Source organism: Plectrocnemia conspersa, unplaced genomic scaffold, assembly GCF_051122295.1.
Source record: "Plectrocnemia conspersa isolate PC_06_02 unplaced genomic scaffold, ASM5112229v1 ptg000008l, whole genome shotgun sequence".
Taxonomy (NCBI): Eukaryota; Metazoa; Arthropoda; class Insecta; order Trichoptera; family Polycentropodidae; genus Plectrocnemia; species Plectrocnemia conspersa.
The window spans coordinates 14243400-14269635 of NW_028277172.1; the positions used below are offsets into that span (position 1 = coordinate 14243400).

A 26236-nucleotide genomic window follows, 5' to 3' on the forward strand; every position below is an offset into this window, starting at 1 on the left:
ATCATTATTAAAACATTGCATAAAATATATCTAAATCTTAGAAAGAATATTTTTTACAGAAAAAGAAAAAAATATATATAAAAAGGGAATAAAGCTTAGGAAGAAAAGCTCATACAGGCTTCTAAAGCTTGAAACATAAGCTTAAATAAAATCTCTCTCGAAATAATCTTTCTAGATAAAAAGACTAAAATATTCTTTTCAGACGTATTTTTAGGTATGTAGAGGTATTTTTTAAAGAATAAAATATTGTGATTTATGATTTATATTAGATATCTTCTACTATCCTAAAAAAACGAATGTATTTACCAGTCTTAAACACCATATTTCGATCGCATCCATATTATTTTGTATACTGCCTTTAAAACTCATACCTTATAATTTTAGTTGTTGTAATGATGCTTATGTTTTTACTGTTAATTTAAAATTCTTAATAGCTTCTATAAATATCAACACTGCAAAAAAAAGCTATTTACATAATCAGGATTGCTGGAAAAGAACCGTGTCATCTGCATAGCAGAGATTCGATAAAAATCTGTTTCGATCTGCAGTCAAATGCTCTACATACAATTTACTTTATATGTTTCGATTATTATCCTACAATTTCTCCAATACAGTATGACAACTTCACAATGTAGAGTTCACAACACGAAATCACTACACTATTTAAAATTCTCTGCTCTATGTTTAACATAAGATTATGATAAATACACTTAAATTCATGGAATATGAAATATAATGAGAAAATGATAAAATTATGGTTTATTTGTCATTTTCCATTTTATCACTACACTTTAAGCATGTTACAATAGTATGAATATTATTTCAAGGCCTTAATACTATTTTATTATTATTATTATTATTTATGTAACCGATGCACAAAGGCCGTTTCTATATTCGATGTTGTCATTTTGGTAATGTTTCTCAGGCCAAAAGTTTAATACACCTGCCTCTGACGTTGTTGCTTATGCTTTGGATATGCATTTTGAGAAGGTTTTGCCGTAGTATTCTATGGATTGTTCACCATTAGGTTGGTATTCGACTACCCGATTTGTGTATAGACAGCACTCTATAAAACTGATCTCTTAATCATAAACTAATAAGCACTGTGGCCATTTTGGTGTTGGTTTGGCTTTTTGGAAAGCTTTTCGTTATGCTGCGATGATAACACATGCATGAGAATTGTTTATAATGTGTGTATATGAATTTATTAATAGCCTTGATTATTAAAACAACAGTTACAGGGTAGACCAAGAAAGACTAAATAAATATATGCATATATTTTAGAATTAGTTATAGAACACATTTTTAATTCGTAAGTACTTTGACCTTTAATTTTAAAATGCTACAGTACAACTACCATTATTGAACTTCTGCCGTCGAGGAGAAGTCAGCGGTTTTTTTTCTTATTCGTGCCACCTTAACAGGGGAAGACCGTAGGACGATAAATAATACACTTAAAATTGCTTTACTTGTTGAATTGCATTATACGTAGTCTAGTCACCGCGTCCGCGCAGTACGAAAGCCAGTAGTACAAGCATGACCGGGCGAGAGCTTCCTGTTCCGCTTGGGCCAAACATCTCTTGGCCTTAACAAGATTTGTAATGACCATGGCTCAAATTAATCTATTTAAGATAAAATGCAGTAAATATTAATTTGAATTTTAAGATATTTTTTGAGCACTGGATTTTATTTTCTACACAATAAGTCAAGCTGCTTAGTGAGATACTTCACAAGTTTGTATCATATTATCGCTTATTAAAACTCTTCGGTTATGACGCTTATTAAAACTCGGTTAGTGATGCAGCTATAAAATTTGTAATCAAATCCTTCAACGTCTTATCTAGAGTTGTTTCTGTTTAAATTAATAGATTGGGGCATGCAATTTGTCATTGCCTGATCTAACAGTATTTATTACGCCAACTACTTTCATTATGTAACCCCGACAATTTAATAACTTCTGTGCGAGCCATCTAGGGAAAAATACCGTCATCATTGCGTTAGGTCACGTAGCAAGTTTTTTTAATTTGTAGCATAATTTGAAATATAATATTTTTTGGATTCTATTGGTGCCTCTTAAAAATGCTCACTCTTCAACACATAGTAGCTACATCACTGTTATAAACTAAAAAGTTATAGTAGTAATCTTCAGCTACTATTTTTCTGGAATATATTCTAAAATTCTAATTCAAACTAAATTTTACACTGAAAATAGATCATTTTTTTAATACTTTTATATACTTTGAAATATCATTATATAACTCTAATACATTTGACGACTTTGAAACTGCTGTTCTATAACTAATTAATTTGCTAAGCATCCTTCAATTCATCTTGGCATATCTTATAGTATCACATAATGCTAATTAATTTATGCTATGATATATCCAGAAAAATGTAATACAAATAATACATCTCATGTGATTTATCATTGCAATGTCGATTTTAAACTAATCGTTCATATTTCTATCCTAATGATTTTAACAGTTACATTTACTATGTTGAGTTGAAATATTAATGATTTTTTTGTAATTTTAGGGTCAATCTGGAGCGATAAAACTTTGGCCAAACACTGGAAACACTCTTGACAATCCGTACAGAGACCTCGTCGAAAAATACGAGGCTCTTTTGGAGGTACAAAGAAGTCAAGTGATCAGCAATAAGAATAAGAAGCAACTGAATGCCAGCACCATATCGCAGACCAATTCAGCTCCATTGTCCTTGCAAGAGGAACTTCAAATGTCCGGAGACTTTAATCAATTCAGTACCAAAGATACCGATGAAGAAAGTGGCCACGGGGACGATATGAACAAATCTAAAAAGTCATTGAAGTCAGCTGTCGGTAACAGGAAGAATTTCACTAGAACGCCCGACTTTTCTGAAGCCGAGACTTCTTCGTCAGGATTTTCAGACGAGACTAGTAATAAAGCTACTCAGACAGATAAAGAGAGGCCTGGTTCATTCTTGTGCACTATAGCCGACGGAGAAGATTGTAGGATTAGTATTTATGACGACAGAAGTTCAATGGATAGACATTTCCGTAATACACCTGAACATAAAAAGTTGTTCAATGAGATTTTTACAATTTTAAGAAAAGCAGCTGAGAACAAAGACGAAGGGGAGAAACTCCCATTGTTAGATAATACGGTTTCGATAGCAAAAGCATCAGTCAATCCAGCTACTGAAGATCTGCCCGGAGACTTTACGGATGAAACTCAGAGCGTCATGTCTTCGGTCATGTCCGAACAATCTGTTCCCATGTCTGATATAACACCTCCTGAGAAAGAAAAAGATAAAGAGAACATGAAATTTATATCTAAAGAATTGAAGTCGTTACTGAAGTGCAAGGAAGCAGATAAAGTAGAGCAAGAAGGATCGAGCGAGCCGCAAAGAGTCTTAACTCCGTTGATAAGACAGCCATTAGAATTTATGAGTGCTAGTCCTCAATTCCGTAGGAAGTCGAGCAGGCGCAATAGGAGGCAGAGTCAAGAGAGGCAGGGAGCTGAATCTCCAGTTATACCGACGCCTCCGAAGATCGTCTATCAGCGAGGATCGGGAAGCAAGAGACGCCGCGACTATCGTCCAATTGAACCGAGCCCTCTATTAAAGTCTGCGAATGCAGCTCCAGAATGGAACGGCAACACCATGCAGTTTTACAATAGGTCATTGAATTCGCCGACGCCTAGTCAAAACGGTAAGATAACTTCTTATCAAAGGTGGAATCCGGAGACAGATTCTTGGGATACAAAACAGAGCATGGCCTCGAGGGAGCTCAGTAAATTAAAGAATTTAGAGTTAACGTACGCAGAAGTCCTTAGGAACGCGGACAAGAGTAAGGGTAGAAGACGCAGACACCAGTAACGTAATGATTTTATATATGAAAGAAAAAACTGAATGCATTTATATTGAATTTATCAATTCAAAACATTCCTAATTCTGTTATAAACGTATTTTATCAATTTCGGGCATTTAAAATTGTAATCAACTATTTTATCACTTACTGATATTGTAATAAAAAAACTATTTTGTTGTAATGAAAAAGCCAAATGAAATATTTTGAATGCTTCATTTGATTTTACTATTATAGCGAATTTTATCAATTGATCAATTTTAAATACAATAGGTGAGTAAGGTGAGTCAAAAAGTTACATTAAAATATAATTCCACTTCAATAAAAACAGCATTCAAATCGAATTGTTTATAAATTGACTTTAAATGCCCATAAAACCTATTTTTGGCTCACCGTAACTATTTTATTATACTCTCAATTATTCCATAGTCTTATAGTCAAATTTGTGTTACGTCGTCGTTTTAATGAAACGATCCATAGAGTTGTAAACTCGGTAAATTTGTAATTGTATAGACCGTAAATTATTAAAAATTGTATATTGTTAGTTTAACGTGTGTAAATTGTACTAAAGTAAAATATTTATGTACGTATGTATATTTTCTCTTACAAAATTGCATTTTACAATCAATTCTCATTTTGACGTAACCAAAAAAATATTAATCGCAAGCATATTTACTTATTGTATTCTACATTTATGCTGAAATTTACGAATCATTTATATTCTACAATTATATATAATATGATATTATTATATGCCTATTTAATATGATTAACGACATGGAGGTGCAAATTTTACATAATTTTTTTCTGAATTCGTAATAGTAATTTATGATTTGTATGATAATTTGATTAATTATAATGATTGTATATACTAGTTTTATGTTCATTTTTTTATTATTAATTATTTTTAATTTTTTCAACGAATCTGATTTAGTGTTTATAGATTTTTATTGGGTTTTTTTATATAGCGAGACACCTGCCATTGATTTTGTGAAAAAGAACGAATGCGTTTCATTCGTAATAAAATGATTCAAATATATGTTTTAGTTTTATTCTTGTTAAGTTATAATAAAGCAATTATATTTAATAAAAAAAAATAAGAAAGCAAAAAAGCTGAAGAGGAGCACCACAACGAGACACGATACAGCCTTTATAAATAATTTTAATATTCGGTAAGCTTATGGCATATTGGATTTAATTACAGATGATGATCGTATTAGATATACCATAAACACAGTACAGTCCTGTAAAAAATATGCAAGTGCAGTACTAATTATGAACCCCATTAAAATTCATCAACAAATGAAAGTTCAGTATGTTGATGCATGTCTGTTATTCTAGCAAGCGTACAAGTGGATTAGCACTCTTTTTAACAAGTCAGACACTAAGTAATGACTCCATTGCAGCAGAAAGATACTTGTCGTGTAACAGAAAAGGAAATAGCCTGAAATGAATGAGTCAACGCTACGAACTACGATCTTTTGCAGTTCCATCAAGTGTCTGCACGGTAGGTAGCGCACCAGCAATCTTCTTTCAACTTCAAAATTAAAAAATGACATATTATTGCCTACTAAAAATTTTGCAGTGCTTTGAAATATAAGGTTATGTATTCCTTGGAATATACATATGCTACTGGAAATGAATTCCACACATGGGAAAGAACAGTCTTGTGGTATGTATAAGGTCTAATTACTACATTCCCAGGGGGAACGCTGTTTCCAATATGGCATATGCACACTTTTGCATTAAGGGATTAATATGTTTTGAATTATAAATAAAATTAAATATTATATATAAAATTACTTTTTAATAAATACGTAACTCATACATAATTTCGTAATTAACATACATACAAATGTATGCGGCCGCATATCACTTAACAACAATATAAATAAATAAGCTATGCAACGATTTATATATAATGTTATATCACATAGGCGCGTGTAAATCTATGTACACATTACAATATTGAAAATGTCAATTTCATAAAAAAAAATCAATGGGGTACATTTAACTTCAATTGATATACGGTAGCAAAAGTCACCGAGGAAGACTGCATAGTCATGATAAAGAATATCTTATATTGATTTTTTAAATTGGACATTTTATACATTGTAGACTGTATATACAAAAAATACACACAGATCATAAGCGATGTCAATTAGTGCTATTTGGATTGAGCTGCCTCTTGGAGCTCGCGTTCAACGATTCTTCGGTATTCATCAAATCCACCTTCTATGCTCTTTACTGTTTCACTACCGCAGACCCAGAGTTCTTTACACACCATGCGGATTAAGCGTTCGTCGTGAGAAACCAAAATCACACCGCCCTATAAAAATACAATAAGTTTAATAAATTGAACTCATTATGAAAAGATTGGAAGTGATAAAAATAATACTAACTATATATTTGGTGATGCCTTTTCCGAGTGCCTCGATCGTTTCGATATCTAAGTGATTAGTCGGTTCATCTAGTACCAAGAAATTGGGATTTCCCATGCACATTCTGGAGAAAGCTACACGAGATTTCTGACCTCCTGATAAACTGCCCACAGTCTGCAGAGCCAGATCGCCGCTTACTCCAAAGCTTCCCAACTGTCGACGATATTCTTCCACACTTTTACCTAATAAATTAAACATAGCAATTATAATATGAAATCGTCTAAACAATTACTCTTATGTAATTTATGTAAGAAGCACCATAACAAATATGTATTATATTTAAAAATAAATGATATAGATAAATTTGTTTATATAAAATACAACAATATTTTCGAGTATATATAAATAAATATTAAGTATATATATTTACGATTAATTTATACTTCTTTATATACGATAAGATAAGATATACCTGGATAGGTTTGCTGCAGCAATTCTACTGAGTTTACATTCATATCTAACTGATCGACATGATGCTGTGAGAAATATCCAAACTTTAGATTTCTGTGTGTATGCACTATGCCCGAAGTGGGGGTCAAGTGTCCCATAATGATTTTTAATAATGTTGTTTTACCAGCGCCATTATCGCCTACCTAAAATTAAATCGTAAAAAAAAAAAATTTTCATTTCTTCGTTTAACAATGTGCTCCATGTTTCCAGATTGAATTAAATATAGTAATTTACATGCCTAATACACCAAAATACTTACAATACAAATCCTAGACTCTAGTGTAGCTCCTAAGTTAACATTATTAAAAATAATTGTTTCCAATTTATAATAAAAGGACACTTCGTTTAATTGGAGTATCGGCGGAGATAGGGGCAATGTTTCAGGAAACCGTAGCACCACTTCGACTTCTTTTTCTATCGGTTTCAATTCGGGTCTGAAATGCAATTTTCATTATATTATATATGTATACATAAGTTAATTAAATATATAGCAAAATACATTACAATTTTTCTAGCATTTTTATTTTAGACTGAACTGAAGATGCTCGATTTGCATTATATCGGAAACGATCGATGAACTCTTGAACGTGTGCTCTATGCTGTTGCTGTGCTTCAAACTCCCTCTGTTGATTTCGGAGTTTCTCCGTCTTTGTCTTCTCGAACTGTTCATAATTACCTCTGAAATTGAGAGAAGATACGGTATTATGGGTCCATAAAATGCATCACACCTTGAAGAATATTTCAGAAACAGTTAAATAATTATAATTATATTTACCTATATGGCTCTAATCTCTGTGAATGTAAGTGAAGTATATCAGTTGGCACAGTGTCTAAAAAGTTTCTGTCGTGAGATACTACAAGGAGCGTCGTAGGCCAATTTTGAAGGTAATTTTCTAACCATATGATGGCTTTGATGTCCAACATGTTAGTAGGTTCGTCCAGCAGTAATAAATCTGGTCTAAAAAATATTATAAATATCAAATTGAATGTATGGATTTATTATCTATATAATCTTACATAACCACAAGATCAATATAAAACAAATATACAACTAGTTACTCTTTACCCTACTCAAAATATATTCATCCTTCCACCTCCCCCTCTCTCTGGTATAAAGGAGTATTACTTTAAATGGCATCCGTTCTATAATTTGACAAATTGCATTCTAAGATCCTGAGGAAACTCTCAGACATCTCATCTTAGCTCCGCTCAGTTAAAATTTTACATACCCCAAAACATAAGAGTTCGTAATTCAAACGTATTTTTGTTAATTTTTCGTTTTAAGCTTAAAAAATAAAATCGCTTCAGATATATTTGTCTACTCTTTCTAAAGAACTGCCTTCTGATCTGTGTATAAATATAACAAGAATAACTCTTAAATCTTATTAATCTTGTGCAACGCTGTGTACTGTATATAAATAAAGAACTTAAATTATAATACTGTTGATTGATTGGTATTCAAAAGATATTTTGTTAAGACTAAATGACACAAGCAGTAGATCTATAGTAGTCTAGTATATGATTAATTGTATGATATCGTTAAACGTATGTCATTCAACACCCATTTTCTGATTTAACATCATTTGATTATTATATTATAATAAATATTACTTACTTTGAAAACAAAGCTCTAGCTAAAGCCAAACGCATACGCCAACCGCCTGAAAATGTTCTAGTCGCTCTGATCTGCATTTCGGCACTAAATCCTAAACCATTCAGGATGATCGAAGCTCTCGCCGGTGCTTTATCAGATTCCATATTTTCTAATTGAATGTAAATCTCGGATAGTTCGGCTGATAATGCAGGATCTGAACCTCTGCAATTAAAATAAATAAATTAACCACCTAAGCAATAAAATATATTGTTTTAAGACGCCAACGAGAGTCTAACTTTCATGCTGTACACTAATAGCCATCCATGAAGTAGAGATATTGAGACTATGAGACTAAATTACACTAACCCTGTATTGATAATTTGATTTATTTCCTTCTCTCTCTTTAGAAGATTTTCTCGAACTGTATCACACTGCAAGACGCTCTCCAGCGCCGGAGTATCATCACCGACGACTTCTTGCTCAACGTGTAGAATAGAAACGTGCGACGGAATACGCAATTGCTTGCAGGATATCATTCTGAGTAACGTCGTTTTCCCCAATCCATTTCTGCCTACAAATCCGTATCTTCTACCGAAAGCTAACAAGAGATCAGCTCCTTGTAATAAAACTCTAAAAAGCCATGTATGATATTACATTTTTTTATAACACATGATATAAATTGATATTCAAAATGTTCACCTATCGCCGAAAGCGACATCGAAGTTTTCGATTCTAATATCTTGTGTTCTATTATTGCCTTTCGCTTCCAGCTTGCTGTCTTTCTTTGACGTGACTTGTGATGCAGTTGCTGATTGAAGGATCGGAGTTGCAACTACAGTTTTGTATTCGGAACGTTTGCCTTGTTTCTGTTGAAGTTTTGCTTCAGCCTTTTCCAGTTTTTTGGCATCTACTTTCTATAAAAAGCAACACATTACATTTATATTTATAGTAACGTTGATTTTTGCCTCTCGTTTATATGCAAAGTTACATTGACCAATTTATATTTTTAAGCTATAGTCGATTTTCAAATTTTCGGCTCAATTGTTTTGCAACGCTTGCTTTGACAAAATGTTAAAAATCAATATTATTGCATTTTTATTATTGATTATGATGTATGATAATACACAGTACATTTGTATTAAGTTAAAGCTGAATTTTGGACTTTATAATTATAGATTTTTTAAGTAGAAAAAGTGAAATTTCCTGTATAGCTACAAAAAAATTGCTGTGCTTTTTTTAACGGTGACGTAGTCAATTGATTTTTTTTATATTAGATAATATGATTTTAACGTATGCCTTTAACGCACAGTGTATGTAATATTTTGTTGGGTCAACGTAATTTAACACTTTTTTCCTATAAAGATTTAATAACCAAATTTAAATGTTTAAAAAATAAAATAAAACTGACTAAAGCAATAAAAAAATCTATACAAGATAGAAATAACAACAGCAATATTCATCACAATAATAATTACAGAAATATATTATATCGTACATTCTTAACAGCAAAAATTGAGAAAATTTATTTTTGTAGATAAAATTACTTATTTATTTTTCAAATCCATGATTATAATCTAGTTAAAATGTAAGCTTTAAAGTAATTAAATGGGTGGTCATAAAAGTAAATCGGTATAAGTGATCCTAAGTGTCCGAGCTGCAAGGGTTATTTAATAATAAATTAAATTATATTGCAAATAACTTACAATACATACAAGGTTTGATCAAAAAGTAACAAAATTTTCATTTTTCTCAAAAAATCTTATTAATTTTGTCCCCTTCAAAATTATTCTCCTCGGATATAATACACTTATGCCAGTGTTTTGCATTCTTCAAAGTAATTCTAGAACTTATTTTTCGGTATGATGTTCAGTTCCTTCAGCGATTGTCTTTATTTGTTAAATGTTAGCAAAACGTCGTCCTTACATGGTTCTCTTTAGCTTCGGGAAGATAAAAAAGTCACACGGAGCCATGTCCGGCAAATACGGTGGCTGAGGCATCACAATAGTGTTGTTTTTGGCCAAAAATTCACAAAAAAGCAAAAAGAATCGTGGTGCAATTTCCACAATTCTGGTCGTTTTCGTACTTCGCACCATGCTAGGTGACAAGCCTAGCTGGTTCCAGTAGACAAGCGTAACACTTCAGTGTGGCGCAAGCCTTACCTTCTTGACTGGTAACAATAAACTAAACATCAAATATGGCTACAAATATCAACATATGTCAGAAAAAAATACAAAATTGTACCAATCGCACTTATACACAGTCCACGATATTTAAAAATTCTTGTTACTTTTTGATCAAACCTTGTATATTGATTATTTGTCTGAAGTATTGCTATACACACGCTGTTAAAACTTAGTGATAACGCCTTTTATGTTAGGGTAGATTTACAGTAATAAATAAAAATATGTACATGCAATCATATTCAATAAACAATTATTATATACTAGTACTTATTAATTAAATAAATTAATTTAACATATATATATAAAATGAGTATTTATAAATAAAAGTGTGTATAGACAAGGAACTTGACAAAAACTTACAAAAATAAAATCAATGATATAAAAACGAAACCTTATAAGAAACGAATAAAAATGAAAAGCAATATATTATTATTAATATATGCATTAGTAACAGTAAGAATACGCGTGACGCCTAAAATCAATATCAGACATGTCCATTTTTTATGGCTTCTTTAGTATATATGCAGACATGTGTATCAACCAATCAGAGGTCGGCGTCTAGTCACATGATCGGCCATTACTCAGTACGCTACAGGTGAGAGCGGTTGTTTCAATGTTTCCAAGTGATTAATGTTTACATAGCTTATGGAGAATATTTCGATATATACAGGGAAGAGAATAAAGCAGCCGACAGAATGGAAAGCTGCGTTACACAAACAAAAAATGTTAGTTGTTATTTTATATTCATGTTGCAAAATCATCAAACGGCAGTGTCTTATCTCTTTGCAGTTACTCTTTTCCGAATTTAATGAAATTATCGACTTGTAATCACAACACTCGAACATATCAATGTCTCAGATTAACAATGAACGATCTGAGCATATTTCACCAATTATTTTATTCCAAATCGAACAAGATATATCAAGATAACTTTATTTTAAAGTATTGTTTGATGTTTGACGTTGAAAGAAAAAGACCGCACACTACTAACGAGCACAGTAAAAGAAAAAAGTTTTCGGTGAAGTATTTTATAGAAAAAACTGATGAACATCTGTGTATACCGGTATGCCGCAATACTTTCATGTGTGTACTTTCTATTACGAAGAACCGCATTATGGGAGTTCTTAATCGAAGTTGGAAAACGGGAAGACCGGCGGTGGAAAACAGAGGCGGAGATAGAAAGCTGAAAAAGTTTTCAGATAAAAAAGAATCAGTTGAAAATTTTATACGGAATTTTAAACCATTAGAAATTCACTATTGTGGAAGTCAGTATTTGTCATCTTATTTGAATTTGAATAAAATGTGGAGACTTTACTGTACTGAGAAAAATGACGAGCCACTATTATCTGTGAAGGAATTATATTTTAGAAGCATATTTTGTAAATCATTCAATATTGGTTTCGGCACTCCACAAACAGAAGTCTGTATTAGGTGTTTGGAGTTAACCGAAAAGATTAAACACGAAACGATCGAATCTAATAATAACGAGGAGGCAGATTCACAGGGGAGATTAATATTTAACTGAGGACAAATTTGGTCTTATGATGTTATCCTTCAACTGGCAAAATAATCAACCCTTGCCCAAATTGACAGATCGAGCTGCTTATTATTCACAACGCCTCTACATATATAATTTTACAGTAAAACCAAAGAAAATGTTCACATATTTACATGAGATAATCATTTATTTTGCTCGGTCGATTTTCAGAATATTAATACACTCAGACTAATGGCAGGTAGCTGCGCTAGTCAAAACCCTAATTTGGTAATCATTTTCATGTGTATGAAATGGCTCAACGAACACTCACCGATTGGTCTGACAGCCAAATAACTGATCTTTCCCATACCTGGACATTCATATTTACCAGCGGACCGAGTTTTTGCTGTCTTTGAGAAGAAAATAAAAAAATACGAAGTCTTGGCAGATCTCAATGATTATATAAAAATATGCAATGATTAGAGAACAATTTATGAATTCGGTAAAGATGTTGATGTTTTAGATTGGGAAAAGTGTATTTGTTGCAAAAATTCTCAAACATTTTATTATCGAAAAAAATAAAGGAATCAAATGGACACTTCGAAGGGAACAATTTTATAAATCCAATACAGAGGTAGCGAGAAATGTTTTCAATTAGAATAAAACTAGATATCAATCTGACTGTACTGACACCTGGAATTTCAATAGATTCGTCAAATTGTTGGAAATCGATGTTAAAAAATTGTTGGAAAAGCATTATGGAACTAACTGGTCAATACTGAATGAACTATTGTACTATTGTAGTGTTTTTGAATGTCAACGAATGAACCATATGGATACAGAAAATGAAAATATAGAAGATGTCTGCATTCAAGTTGAGGATAGTTTCGACCCTATGAAAGTTTAGTGTATAATAATAAAACAATCATTAGATAGATGACATTTCTATTTTGCTCTCGAATCATTTTTAGATTATTCTATCTAATGATTAGTTTAATGTTTAGATTATTATAATTTTTATTATTACTATATTATTGCAAGCTATGCATTATTTATAATACTGTTTAAAATTTAAATGGTAAATTACTAATACTTAATTTTATACTTTGTTTTGAAAACCTAGTTAAAAATAAATGTAAGATTTCATCAAAAAATTTATTATTATTTATTGTTGTAAATTTACCACTTTCAACATAACAGGTATTTACAGCGTATTTGTTAAGTTTTTAACTGATAATTTAATCAAGTGTTGAAAGAATAAAGGTAGGAGCTATGAATTTTTTTAATAGTAATTATATTGGAATGTATTTGTCGGAGAAAATTTGAATAAATTATTTATTAGCAGCTATTATAAATTCTGTTTTATTTTTCAATATATAATAACTAGTTAGGCTAGTATAGAATAATATTTACCAAATTATCATCTCTCGTCTGCACCCATATACTCTTTGTCTGTATAATTTCAGATTCTAAATTGGCAGCAGCTGTGCCCAGGTGGATCGGATTATCTAACATTTTTCGCGGGCCATTGATCATCACGGTCCTGTTGTTAGGTCTCATCATATCCAGCAATTGATCGCAAATGTTCCTTTAACATTTAACACATTTAACTATAAATATTTGCTTTAAGTTCATCACGTTTTTAATAAAAAAAAATATTAAATATAAAAATACAGCAATTTCGATTATAATGTAACACTGAAAATTTGAACAGATCAACAGTGATATATTACATTAATAAGCATCTAGAATCATAGCAAACCTGATATCGTCTTCCGTCTTTTCCGATATCTCATGCAACACTTCGCCGATCGCTTCATACACTTCGGTTCCATTTTCAAAATCTTCTCCGTTGGCCAAAATACCTGAAATGACAATATTGCTCGTTTGTTCATTAAATTATTTTCTTTTTGAAAATCTATTTGGCCAAAATAGCTGTACATAAAACCAAAAGTCATAGACAATATTTTAATTGAACTATATAAAATTTGATTTTGATTTTAATTATAATATAAATATATGCATGATGTTTCATCAATTAAATTAAAACATGACACGTTCGATGACTGTTTCGCAGTTTTATCGGGGTCATTTATTGCAATTCTAGGGCGGCAAAGTTACACACGAGTCGAGGGTTCATAACCTAATTGATATTTCTATTAAAAATCGCTGACCTTCTACGTATGTCTTGAGATCGTCGTCGATGAGCGGAAACTCGCTATTGATGAGCTCCCGACAAGTGGCCATGTCGTCACCGAACTGTAATGCTCTCGTGCACTTGGTGACAGCCTGGCTCACTCTTACACCATAGACAATTGACGTTTCATTTATACATGTATATATATTTTATTTCAAAATAAATAAATATATATTAACCATAGTGAAATAAGTGCAAAAGTATTCCAAACAATTTATTATATGTTCTTGTATTTCATTGATATCTTATTTTCAATTGTTATGGGGTTATATCGAACATATTTCAATTGTTATGGGGTTATGTCGACCAGGAGGGAGTGGTGGAAGCACTCCGCACTTCTTTTTGGAAGATAAGTCGGATCTAAGGTTTAGGTTGGCGACGACGAATCATAAATAGTTTTTGTCGTCAGATTTGCAGATGTCATTACTAAATATCGTACACGTAATAAGTAACCCAGCTGGAGTCCTCTTTGTTCACCTCTAATGTGTCATATATGCAATACGAATTCAACAGACTGTAGCTGCTAATCCGAAATGACAATTAATGATTAATATTTTAATTATTATTTCAAATGAAGAAATAGCTGTCATGTTATGATTACACTCGTGAAATCCATGCCGAAATTAAAGGGTTAATAACAACATTGAAAAACAATGTATTAGATAATCTTATCTTAATCATTTTTATTTCGTTAAACAGAATTTACAGCTCTTTTCTACATAATTATATTTACAGCTCCTGTCACGTGAAAAGAGCGCTGGATTAAAGCTGCGCAGTAAACGATTTATAGGTATATTTGGTGGTAAGAGGTGAGGCGTAACGGGGGGATTACCAACGCCGCTCGTTATTGGTTCGTCAGTCGGCCTTTGCTTTCTGCACCGAGTCCACGTTCCGTTCGCCCCTCAAATAACAGCTTGCCCAGAAAGCGATTTACATTAAATAAATTTAATTATTTTAATGCAATTAATTGTCAGTAATTTACATAAGTAAACTTACATTTACAGATGGTTTTACATAAAAAAGAGAGAAACATCGTTTATAACGTATATTGCTTTTTCAAAACAAAAGTTGACAATGACCAAGTAAATAATTTAAAACAATGTATGAAACGGACCGCAGCGGCAACGCATGTTTCCGAGGCCACTGTGAGACAAATTGTAAAACATGCAAGAAATTCTGATCTAAAATGATTGCCTAAATCAGTGGCAAGCAACCATTTTAAGCGGTGGGCTGCAACCGAAATCATGAGAAACCACGCGGGCCGCAAATCTCATAAAACTCCGAGTTGTATTTTTATTTATAAAATAAATGAAGAAATCGTAACTATGAACAAAACATTTTTTGCTGTTGATTTTTTATTAACTACTTTTAAAAGATGAAATATTTTCAAATAAAACTATGTATATAATACGATATAAAAAACGTAAAGTTATATAATATATACAAAACTATTATAACAAAAAATACAATACCAAAAGAAAATTAAAATATCGAAATAATAATAAGATGATTGGCAATGTTTTCGATCAACAATTTTTTCAATATCCGTTGGTATCGAAGATATTTCAACTTGTATGCAATTTTTAAGCTTTTCGTCACCAAAGCGATTTCGATGCTAATTTTTAATAATTTTTATTTTGGAAAACAGTTGAGAGGTAAGTACTTCCAAATTAACTTACCATATATATACCATTGGTAACTAACCATGCTAGCATGGTTACCAATGGTAAGTTTACTGGCTCCTAAAACTAAGTATAACCGACATGTATTTTGTTTTTGTTTCATTTATCTTAACCTCATTTTCCTGGCTGACGATTCAATAGCGTTAAAGGCTTCTTCTTTTAGTGCCTGTATAATATTAGATTACTTTAATTTGAATTATATTTTTGCGCTCATGTAATGAGTTATTAAAGTATTAATAGGGGGGGGGTAAATTTAGATTTTGCCTGGGGCACCAAATAACCTAGAGCCGGTCAGAAGGTCTACCTGTAAATTATTCTATTGTTGTGTAATATCGATACAAACAAATCCATTATTTGGTTTTTAATATCGAAAAAGCAATTTATGCATTTTTTCGAATTATACATTAGTTTTAAGATTTTACCGCACATTAAGCATCGAACTTCGGCATTTAAAAAATCATCACAATTTTCGCTTTGCATATCTATTAAATATTTTCTAAATTGACAATGATTTAGCCCTTGAGGTCGAATAAAATTGACAATTTTAATGGTCGGTGTGACATTTTCCATTTTTAATATTTTTGCAAGCAAATTTCCCTAATGTAAAATGCTATGAAAAATGCCGATTTCTCGTTCTGTAGTCTGCATCACATCCGTGATAAAAGTTTTGACATTCCAATATTAATATTAGACACGTCTCTTGCTCCGTTTGTTTATATTCCCACTATATTTTCTACTGGGATATTAAATCTGCACAAAACACTTTAATTCTTCATAAATATATATTCCAGTGGTAACTTGCATGAATGTCGTATCAAGCGATGATAAGGCCATTTAAAAAATATTTCGTTGTCGCTTCAGACTTTTTTGCAATTTATTTAATTTGTCTTTCTGCAATTGTCCTCATATTTCTTTAAATTTTAAAGAATGCTTAGTTTCGTAATGGTGCTTGACATTGTATTCTTTAAACAGCATTGTCTTTTATAAGTACAAAAAATAGTTGAATGTCCATATTTCGAGGAATAAGCAATATGAGTTTCAGAGAATCATGAATAAATATAAAAATATAAGACATATAAACTGCAAGTCGAGCTCCATGAAAGTAATGCATAACGGCTAATTTTTGAACTGAAAGTAATGCATAACTATTCATGTAGCTCCGAACAACGACAACACATTATCGTATGCTAGCGATTTTAATGTTTTTATTTAGATGTCTATTGATATTTATACTTTTAAAAAGTGGTCCGCTCATCACTGGCCTAAATAACATCACATATTTGTATATTTCAATATTATGCTCAAATTCAAGTGTTCTATGGCTATTATTTAAGAATGAAATATATCGAATACGCATGCGCACAATAGCCTTGTTAACCCTCGTGCGTCAAGTACTGACAGTTGTCATTCGGATAGGTTATGTTTCGATAAATATTGTTTATAATATACATTATGGAGAATAAAAAGGTAAATTGTTGCTTATTTAATCATGCTATTATAATACAATTCATTTATTACAATTATATTTTGTTTGTTGTAGACAAAACGGTATTTTGATTCAAATACTGCAAACGTTAATACTGTTAGTATTAAAAATGTCGTCGGAAAGGTAAAATAAATGTTAAATAATTTTTAATAAAGTTGTTATTGATATTTTTGTTATTTATAGGTGTCCAGAAACAGTGGATTTGATGGACGTGACGTAGTTGAAATTCATGCTAAAATGAAGCCGCGAAAATTTAATAATAAATTAAATAAAAACCGAAACTTTCAACATGTAAGTTAGTGTATATTTTATATTTGTCTTAATAGTACTTAATTATTTATTTAACAATAGAAAAAAATTGGTGTCAAAACTGAAAAATATCCTGGAAAAATGCCTATACCTAAAGAAATATTGGAGAAGCACTCGAGAGGAGAAGGATTAGAAGGAAAAGGAATTGTTCATCCGCGACATCTCAAAAAAATGAAACTCCAGGAGAAATATATTGCTTATGCTAATAAACAAGCAGCCAGAGCTGAAATTCTTTTGCCTGAAGACGTAGGGTAGGTCTTATTGCTTTTTGTTGTGTTTCAATGAAAACATATTATTAACTTGTCCGATAGTTATTTAGAAGCTGACGAAGGCGAAACGACTACACAATTTACACAAAAGCAAATTACTAAATGCGTCGATATAGCCACAGCTAGTAAACATTTCGAATTAAAGCTAGAGAAATTTGGTCCATATAGAATGAGATATTCAAGAAACGGGAGACATTTGTTATTAGGCGGGAAGATGGGTCACATAGCGGCGTTCGATTGGGTCACTAAGCATCTTCATTGCGAAGTCAACGTCACTGAAACCGTTCACGACGTTTGGTATGTACTTTTTGTGATGTATTTAATGATTAAATTCTAGATTGCTTTATAATATGTTTTATTTTTCAGTTGGATGCATATTGAAACGATGTTCGCAGTGGCTCAGAAAGATTGGGTTTATATATATGACAATAAAGGTACAGAATTGCATTGTTTGAAAGTGTTGAACAGAGTTCAGAGGATGGAGTTTTTGCCGTATCACTTTTTATTAGCGACGGGGGTTAGTTGATTATTTTTGTGTATTATAAGATTACTGTACTTTTTGCCGCAGAGATACAATTGATTTCTGCATAATTATTTTCATCTAATATTAATTATCGCTATTATAGAGTGAAATGGGGTATCTCTCATGGTTGGACATTTCAATTGGACAAATGGTATCACAGTATCATGCAAACGTCGGGAAGATCAATGTTATGAAGCAAAATCCGTACAATGCAGTCATGTGTGTCGGTCAAGCTAATGGAGTCGTCTCCATGTGGTGCCCTACCATCAAAAAACCATTGGCAAAGCTTTTATGCCATGGAACACCAGTTATGGATTTATCGGTTGATCCAAAAGGAATGTAAGTATATCTATATTTTACTTTGAAGGTTCTAGCTTATATACCATCGAGGAATATTTGAGAAGTCCTCTCGTTTCTTTGGCTAATGGGGATGATACGGGGTGGAACCAGACTGGTTTTGTCTAGTACATATCTTGTTAGACTTTTGGTGTGTGAAAGCATAATGGTAGATTCAGAATTGATTACATTTTTCAATGTAGTTATCCTCCGGAATGTGCAGTTATGCAGACAAAAACTTTGATTCTTATTATCTAGAAATTTTAATAAGTTAAACATTTTAAGGTAGTTTTGGAGTCTTCTAATGATAGTCGAAGAAACATCATTGATTTTTTCGAAATTGCAATAGATATTATTTTTATTGAAATCTAAGTAAAAGGGGGTGAATGAAGGTATTTTAGTATAAACATATAAGTCACTTGTTCCTATTATTTATTCCTGTCAAAATGTGGATGTTTTATTATTAAGCTAATTAAAATGCTTCTGAAAATCTATTAATTTATATTGTGACAGTTTTCTTCCAAGGCTCTATGTATTGTACTATTAATCATACTTTATTTTAATAGATACATGGCAACGTCTTCTGCAGATAGGAGCGTACGTATATGGGACATAAGAAAGTTGGAAGGTCCGTTACATAAGTATCGAATGAGAATGGCACCATCGCAGGTTGAATTTTCTCAAAATAGTCTCCTCGCAGTCAGTATGGGAAATGTTGTGGAAGTTTATAGGTAATTATTCAGTTGCCATTTAATTGTACTCATTTTTTTAATGAATAAGTTGGGTTTAGGATTAGAGATGTGACAAAAATAAGTGCATTTCAGTATAAATGTTTCATATTATAATATGATTCATACATTACTATGATTTTTCAATAAATGTAAAAAAACAAGACTTCGTCTTAAAATATTTACCGAGTCAGTGTTTACAAATAAATAATACGAAGTAGAATTTTAATTTCTAACTGAATTTTTCCTTCAATATTGAAATTTAAATTTTATTGCATCTCTACGTATAACAAATACCCTAAAATTCTTGTGTGGAGGCCATTATTATACTTCAAATTATTAAAACATTTTTAATTTTCTATATGTTCAGAGATTGCTGCACACAAGGAGCAAATAAGCCATATTTGGTACACAAAACGCACGGTTATGTTGAAAATTTATCATTTTGCCCGTATGAAGATATTCTAGGAGTTGGAACTGATCGTGGATTTGTCAGCTTGATAATACCAGGTAATTATGTTGTTACAGTAATATGTTATGTATATATACAATGTATATTTTTAACAACAAAAGACTGCAAATCGATTAAAATAGTGTTAATTCAATTTATTTATTGTTTATTACTCAGGAAGCGGAGAAGCTAACTTTGACGCTCTCGAAAGCAATCCATATCAAACTAAGAGTCAAAGGACAGAATCTGAAGTTAAATCGTTGTTGGAGAAGATTCAACCGGAGCTGATTGATCTCAATCCGATGGCTATTGCTGAAGTCGACGTTCCGTCCCTTCAGAATAAAGTAGAAGCGCACAATAAATTAAAGCAACTGAAGCCACAGAAGCTCGACTATACTTCTAGAAGAAAGAAGAGAGCTAAGGGCACGCCTAGGAAAGCAAAGAATAAGAAGATAACGCAAGAGACAGAAAATAAGGTAAAAATAATGATTTATTATATTATGAATATACAATATATACTAATGATTCTATTTAATCTTCTAGAAATTCTATAAAGAAAAAAAGAAAATGTTACCGCAAGAGAAAAACGATAAGAAAGAGAAATCATTTGGAGTATTGGATCGATTTGTTAGTAATAAAAAATGATTTTTTTATATATTCAAAATAAAATCCATTTTTATGTAGTTATTATTTATTTTATATTTTTTACATATACATTTAAAACATAAAAATTGATTTTCAGTATTGGCAAAAAATTATTTAATTAAAAATATATTATGTAATTGATATTGAATACAATTTATACAGAAGCCGCAAAATCTATCATTAGCAGAATTATTAGTTTATTAATATAAATAAATATATTACGATTTTTAATCTTGTGCATTATCTTACTAATACAATCCTTGCTTGAAACTATTATATTAATCACAAATAGAGGATTGTGGTTATTTTTTGGCTAAGCCTTTTTTCCTCGATATTTTTTACCATGCAAACAATATATAATTACTTAACTATAAGATATTGAATCACCAATATTGAATATCATTTATTATGAGACGACTGATAAAACACTATGTTTTAAAAAACCTATCATTAAATTACATATACATACATTTATATAATTAAAATTTTCAATTTTATTAAAGAATATTTACATAACGTAGATTTTTTTATACAAGAGTGATATTTTGACAAAATATATGTACAATCACCTAAGAGTTCGTATAAAAATAATTTGATAAACTGAGATCTAAATCCGTAAAAGTAACGATGACTAAAATATTTTACTGTGGTAAAATTTTTCATGTGCATTTAATCGCAAAATACAATATACATTAAAGTTTATCTAAAGCACGTAATAATAATAACATAAAAATAAATTGCTCTTTATTTCCTAAACATAATATTATACGATCGTTGGAATAGGTATATCGAATAAATCCGAAAGACCTTCAGTTTCACTTAAACTAAACAGGAAATCTTCTTGACTGACTGGCGGACTTAAATTTATGAACGAATCTAAAAAAAAATAGGTCAAAAAATTATTTATAAAAAAATATATTTTTTAATGATAATATACCTTTATCATTTTCATTATCTACAACTTCTTCGTTGTCTTGTTTATGCTCCAACTTTAATCGTTTAGATTTGACCTAAAGATCATAACATGAGAATTAATAAATATCAAGTTTGTTTATAAATTCATTAAAAAAACGCCAAAGAACATACTTCAGGTTCAGATTTTTGTAAAAACACCAAATCTGAGCTCTCGTCGCATTTTACCCGTAGCTCAAAAGTTCTTCCGTTAGACTGAAAAATTAGATACATTGAACGATTCGCAAGATGTGCCATATAGATGCGTTTCGAAGAATCGGTGCAAACTTACCATGCAAGGGATCAATTTCCTGAACGAAACGCTCGACTCTAAGGGTATATTCAATACGAACATGTTAGAATCGTTGCACTTTTGTAAGTCATCTTTGGTCACATAGGCTAAACGAGCATTATCGGCGTCTTCCATGACATTCTTCATACTTTGTAAAATCCAATTTTTATGTCTGAAATTTAAGTAGATCGCTTAGTATGCAGTGAGAAATTATATAATTCAATGTATAAGGAATATTCGCAGAAGTATAGATACAAGACTAATAAAAAGGGAAGCGATTTTTTAAATGGCTTTGCCAATTCCTATACCCCTCAAGTACAGGGATTGTTCAGTAATAATTTATTCTGTACGAAAGAGAATTTGCCAATGAAATTCGCTGCTGACCGTTTTCTGTTTACATATGAGCAAGCAAATTAAGGTTGTGAATATAAATGAAAAAGTAATGATGTTAATTATGGAGAGTAACGCCATACGTTGTCACTGATGAGCTCTCTCAAAATAAATAAATATCCAGAAGTATTATTTATGAAATGGTTAGGCCATTGGAAGCACTGCACATGTTGGGAGCTAAAAAATGCGAAACTTCTATAAGGCAGAAATCAAGGAACTCGCTCCCAGACTCCGTAATTGTTTTTTGGTGCAATAATAATTATATTTAAAGATAATATTCTGAAGATAATATTCTGATTAAAATTAAACAAATAAGTCTGTTACACCATCACCAATTATTATTATACTAAAGAATGATAAATTTGTTGCCAGCGAGCTTGTATGTACTTTAAGGCTGATTTACACGATGCCAGTTGAGGTTGCCAGTTCCTGGATGCCAGCAACTAGCACCATGTAAACGCTTAACGCCAGTCACTGGAGAAGCCAGTGCGCCACTGGCAAGCCAGCAGAACAAAAAAAAATGTTTTACTGGCACACAAGCTACCCCTTCCACCACACTACCATACTGGCGCAAGGTGAGTAGCGCTTTTTCACAACAATAATTCTTTCAGTTGCTGGCACTGTGTAAACGGTAAGACACCAGTGGACTGGAATGTCAGTCGTCGCATGCCAGTGACCTGCCAGGCAACTTCCAGCTGGCATGCCAGCAACTAGCAGCATGTAAATTAACCCTTAGAATTCCAAATAAGCTCATCGAGCAAATTATAATGAAAAAGGTAAAATACCATATCTGTACATAAAGAAAACTTTTCTGTATGTACTACTCGAGACCTGCAAAGTGGTTAACTTTTAATATGTCCGAGTTAAAGAAGACTGTTGGTTTGAAAGGAGCTCCACAATTGCATCTGGCCAGTAGTTACGGCCTATGGGCAACTTTGATTTTTACCCAACCATGCTATCACATCTGATGCTAGACTCAACTTTCTACCTGGGCTAATTATGAGTGACAGCCATGGTCGGATTAACAGTCTCAATGCTACTGATAATGTGTTGGTTGGATCAAGTACAAAGAATCAGATTGGTTGCTGATGCTTAGTATTTAGATCAAAGTAGAGGACAATCTTGCACGGCCCACCCACCCCCTGTGTTAGGAGGATTATTATGGTACTGTAAGTCGATTCCAAAATAAAATATGTTTTGGACTTTGCATCTTTACTTTCCGAATATTCCCCATGTATTGAGTAATATCTGTACTGGTCTAATTTTTGTTCATGGTCGTCTAAAGCAGATATGTGGCGTTTTAGCGTCGACAGCTTTTTGCTTACTAGTTCGTCATGTCCTGGAGCAGGCGCTCCCCTAAAATATAATTAAATAAATTATGATAATAATTAGTTTTATTATATAAAATAGATGAATTAAGTCATTACTCACTTCCACTGTATACTGTTTTTGGTACATTTTTCAATAAGGCCTATTCCTTCCAAGACATTAGTGATGTCGTATATCCGTCTCTTTTGCCTTACAGCTAAAAGATCTGCCGCCTGGTAATTGAAATTAATAAAATTTAAATAATGCAACTTCATAACATGGATCCACCTAGAGGTTATGCAGCAAAATATTGCTACCAAAAATAAAACTAATGGGAAAAATACTCATTAATGTGCCTTTTAATTAAGAAATATTGTAATTTACGGAAGGTAAATTTGGAATCACCTCGTTATTATTTTTAACTCATATAACAACCAAAATACGTTATAATAGTAATTTAAGAAATGCACGATAAACATAATATTAGTATGAAATAATATCAGTTTAAAATTAAAATTAGTCTGAGCAATGCTGAATTGTGACCTACATTTGTATGCTAGTTTCATTAAAACATTTTTGGGCATAAATGAAAAAACGTACAATCAAATCACTGTAATGTATTAAATTACATTATTAACGTTCATACAAAGATGTTTGCAAACAAAAGTAATAGGAAGTGCATTTTTACCATCTGAATGACAAATCATCTCACAGCAGGACGTACAAAAACATATTAAACAACAATAAATGAATGTCTAAATCAAAATGGCGGCCTTTAAATATGACAGATTATGGATGCATCATTTTTATACAAATATGCACCAAAAGTTACAAAGCGAGTCGACTGAGGGGTTAGAGGTCGTGTTTAGAGTGCGGCGGTGGTACTGGTTGGTGCGGAAGCAACCAGAGACGCTTCCAGGAGAGCTCCGATTACAAAACGGGGCGTCGCATTAGGTTGTTTTGTGACGAAATTTGGGCACTTACGATCTTGAGGTCGAGCACGCCGCCCTTGGCCTGCTGCAGGAGAGTCACAAAACGCGAGGTCAGTAGCCCGAGCGACTTCTCGAAGCGGCTCGACTGATACTCCGACATGGCCGCACTCGATTCAAAATTTGCACCGCACGCCGCTGACAAATGGCGCGGTGTTGCCAGCCTAGAGAGTGGACGCCGCACAATTTCGACCATTAAAATGTTTGTATTTTTATTAAATTAAAACGCATGATTTGAGTGAAGGAAATTTTTATATTTCAATGTGTATATTTTATAAATTGTTTCAAACTTGTGGTTGTCGTATATGAGCAAGTTTTCTGGTTCAGGGTTGCTAGTCATGTTTTTATTAATCGTTATTTTCACTTATTATTTATATTTGTATTGCGTGTTGTTTATTGGTATTATTCATTTAAAATAGCGAAGATCGTTTAATATGTGTTATTCTAAAAAACAAAAATAAAAGAATTTTGGTGGAATAAAATTTGATGCAAAAAAATATATAAAAAAAACTATTTTTTTCAGTTAAATTATAAAATAAACTACTTATATATTTATTTTCACATTAAATATAATTTATAAATACTTGTTGTCATTGTTTAATTATTAAAAAAAATAAAAATAACCTTAATACGTTGGAGTTATATTAGAGTCAAAGACCAAGGCTCACTTACAAATTTGTACTAAAATATAATAATAGAAATTTTAATGTTTCTGATATGTATTATTATAGAAAATATTTAATGTATATTGATTATTTTCAAACTGATGTAACACCATGATGTGCTATTTTGGCAATACGTACTTATAGATCATGTACTTCAGTTATATATTTATTACTTTATTACAAAAATAAATTGTCATCCCCTATTCATAAAAAGGAAGACAAATTGTGTATAAAGAACTATAGCATGGGCTTCGTCCCGCCCGTTCCACTGTTACTAACCTTCTGTCTTTCACCAAAACGGTGACAAAATATCTCGATGCGGGAATTCAATTAGACGTCGTATATACAGATTTTGAGAAGACCATCAGCAAAGTTTGTCATGGGCTATTATTAAAAAATTGTCGGACCTCGGTTGCTCAGATGATTTAACTCGGTTTGTAACCTTCGGCGGTCGATTGTTGAAGAAGTATTTCACCCCTTCGGACGTTCCTCAAGGGTCGAACCTGGGCCCTCTCCTCTTTATATTATTTATTAATGGCATAAATACGGCAGTTACAATTTAAAGTTTTCTTCTGTACGAAAATGATTTAAAATTGTATTAATGCATTCGATTTGTTGCAGACTCCTCTCTACAAAGTGATATAGGCTCTCTATAGAAATAGGCTTCTGTCAACCGTCTGCCCTTTAGTGTCATTTTCTCGATCTCGTTCGCCATTAGTTTATTCTTAAGATTTCAGTGGATACATTTTTGCTAGAGAAAAAGATCTCAAAATCAATTTTGAGAGCAAGTGGAGGTTCTGTCTATACATACATGACGTCTGTGATAAATCTTCCAAAATGATCGACTCTGTTATGAGAAAAGCCTTTTACTTTAACGATAATAAATTGTAATTTTATTCAAAGAAAACTGCAACTCTCTGATATATACTATTTTTAATATAAAATTTATAATTATTATATGTATTTCTTAATTAGAAATACAATAGTCTGAGTAAAATCTTGTTTAACATTTCTCCTAAAATT

At 31.8% G+C, this 26236-nt stretch overlaps 4 protein-coding genes and 1 long non-coding RNA gene across 9 annotated transcripts in view; 3 read left to right on the forward strand and 2 right to left on the reverse strand.

The window, feature by feature from the left end:
- Cen (cerebellar degeneration-related protein 2-like) overlaps positions 1-4886 on the forward strand; it is a 65097-nt gene extending 60211 nt beyond the window's left edge. For 4 of the 5 annotated variants that reach the window (XM_088190593.1, XM_088190592.1, XM_088190591.1 and 1 more), the window contains one exon: positions 2536-4886. In XM_088190593.1, coding sequence (XP_088046719.1) covers positions 2536-3858 — 1323 coding nt within the window. In that variant the 3' untranslated portion in view covers positions 3859-4886. Of the gene's footprint in view, positions 1-925; positions 1028-2535 lie in introns of all 5 variants that reach the window. The other variant, XM_088190594.1, reaches the window with a different exon arrangement.
- A 751-nt stretch (positions 4887-5637) lies between these two features.
- On the reverse strand, positions 5638-14309 carry LOC148233088 (ATP-binding cassette sub-family F member 3). The gene is made up of 12 exons (XM_088190596.1): positions 14167-14309; positions 13755-13857; positions 13406-13580; positions 9032-9246; positions 8699-8962; positions 8354-8554; positions 7514-7696; positions 7243-7416; positions 6998-7172; positions 6701-6881; positions 6250-6470; positions 5638-6176 (listed from the first exon to the last, which is right to left on the reverse strand). Exons 1-12 carry the CDS (start codon positions 14237-14239, stop codon positions 6015-6017), a joined length of 2127 nt encoding a protein of 708 aa, XP_088046722.1. The 5' UTR covers positions 14240-14309; the 3' UTR covers positions 5638-6014.
- On the forward strand, positions 11092-13347 carry LOC148233089 (uncharacterized). Its single transcript, XR_015810498.1, has 2 exons — positions 11092-11240; positions 11305-13347. It is a non-coding gene; the product is annotated as an uncharacterized LOC148233089 (long non-coding RNA).
- A 2921-nt stretch (positions 14310-17230) lies between the features above and the next one.
- LOC148233090 (WD repeat-containing protein 46) lies at positions 17231-20656 on the forward strand. The gene is made up of 11 exons (XM_088189613.1): positions 17231-17338; positions 17412-17480; positions 17541-17648; positions 17709-17917; positions 17978-18232; positions 18302-18452; positions 18562-18797; positions 19361-19525; positions 19893-20032; positions 20151-20449; positions 20517-20656. The coding sequence occupies exons 1-11, from the start codon at positions 17324-17326 to the stop codon at positions 20616-20618; spliced, it is 1749 nt and encodes a 582-aa protein (XP_088045739.1). The 5' UTR covers positions 17231-17323; the 3' UTR covers positions 20619-20656.
- Positions 20647-24726, reverse strand: E2f2 (E2F transcription factor 2). Its single transcript, XM_088189614.1, has 7 exons — positions 24544-24726; positions 23683-23792; positions 23506-23607; positions 21862-22033; positions 21705-21785; positions 21556-21628; positions 20647-21494 (listed from the first exon to the last, which is right to left on the reverse strand). The coding sequence occupies exons 1-7, from the start codon at positions 24649-24651 to the stop codon at positions 21382-21384; spliced, it is 759 nt and encodes a 252-aa protein (XP_088045740.1). The 5' UTR covers positions 24652-24726; the 3' UTR covers positions 20647-21381.
- Between the last annotated feature and the right edge of the window lie 1510 nt (positions 24727-26236).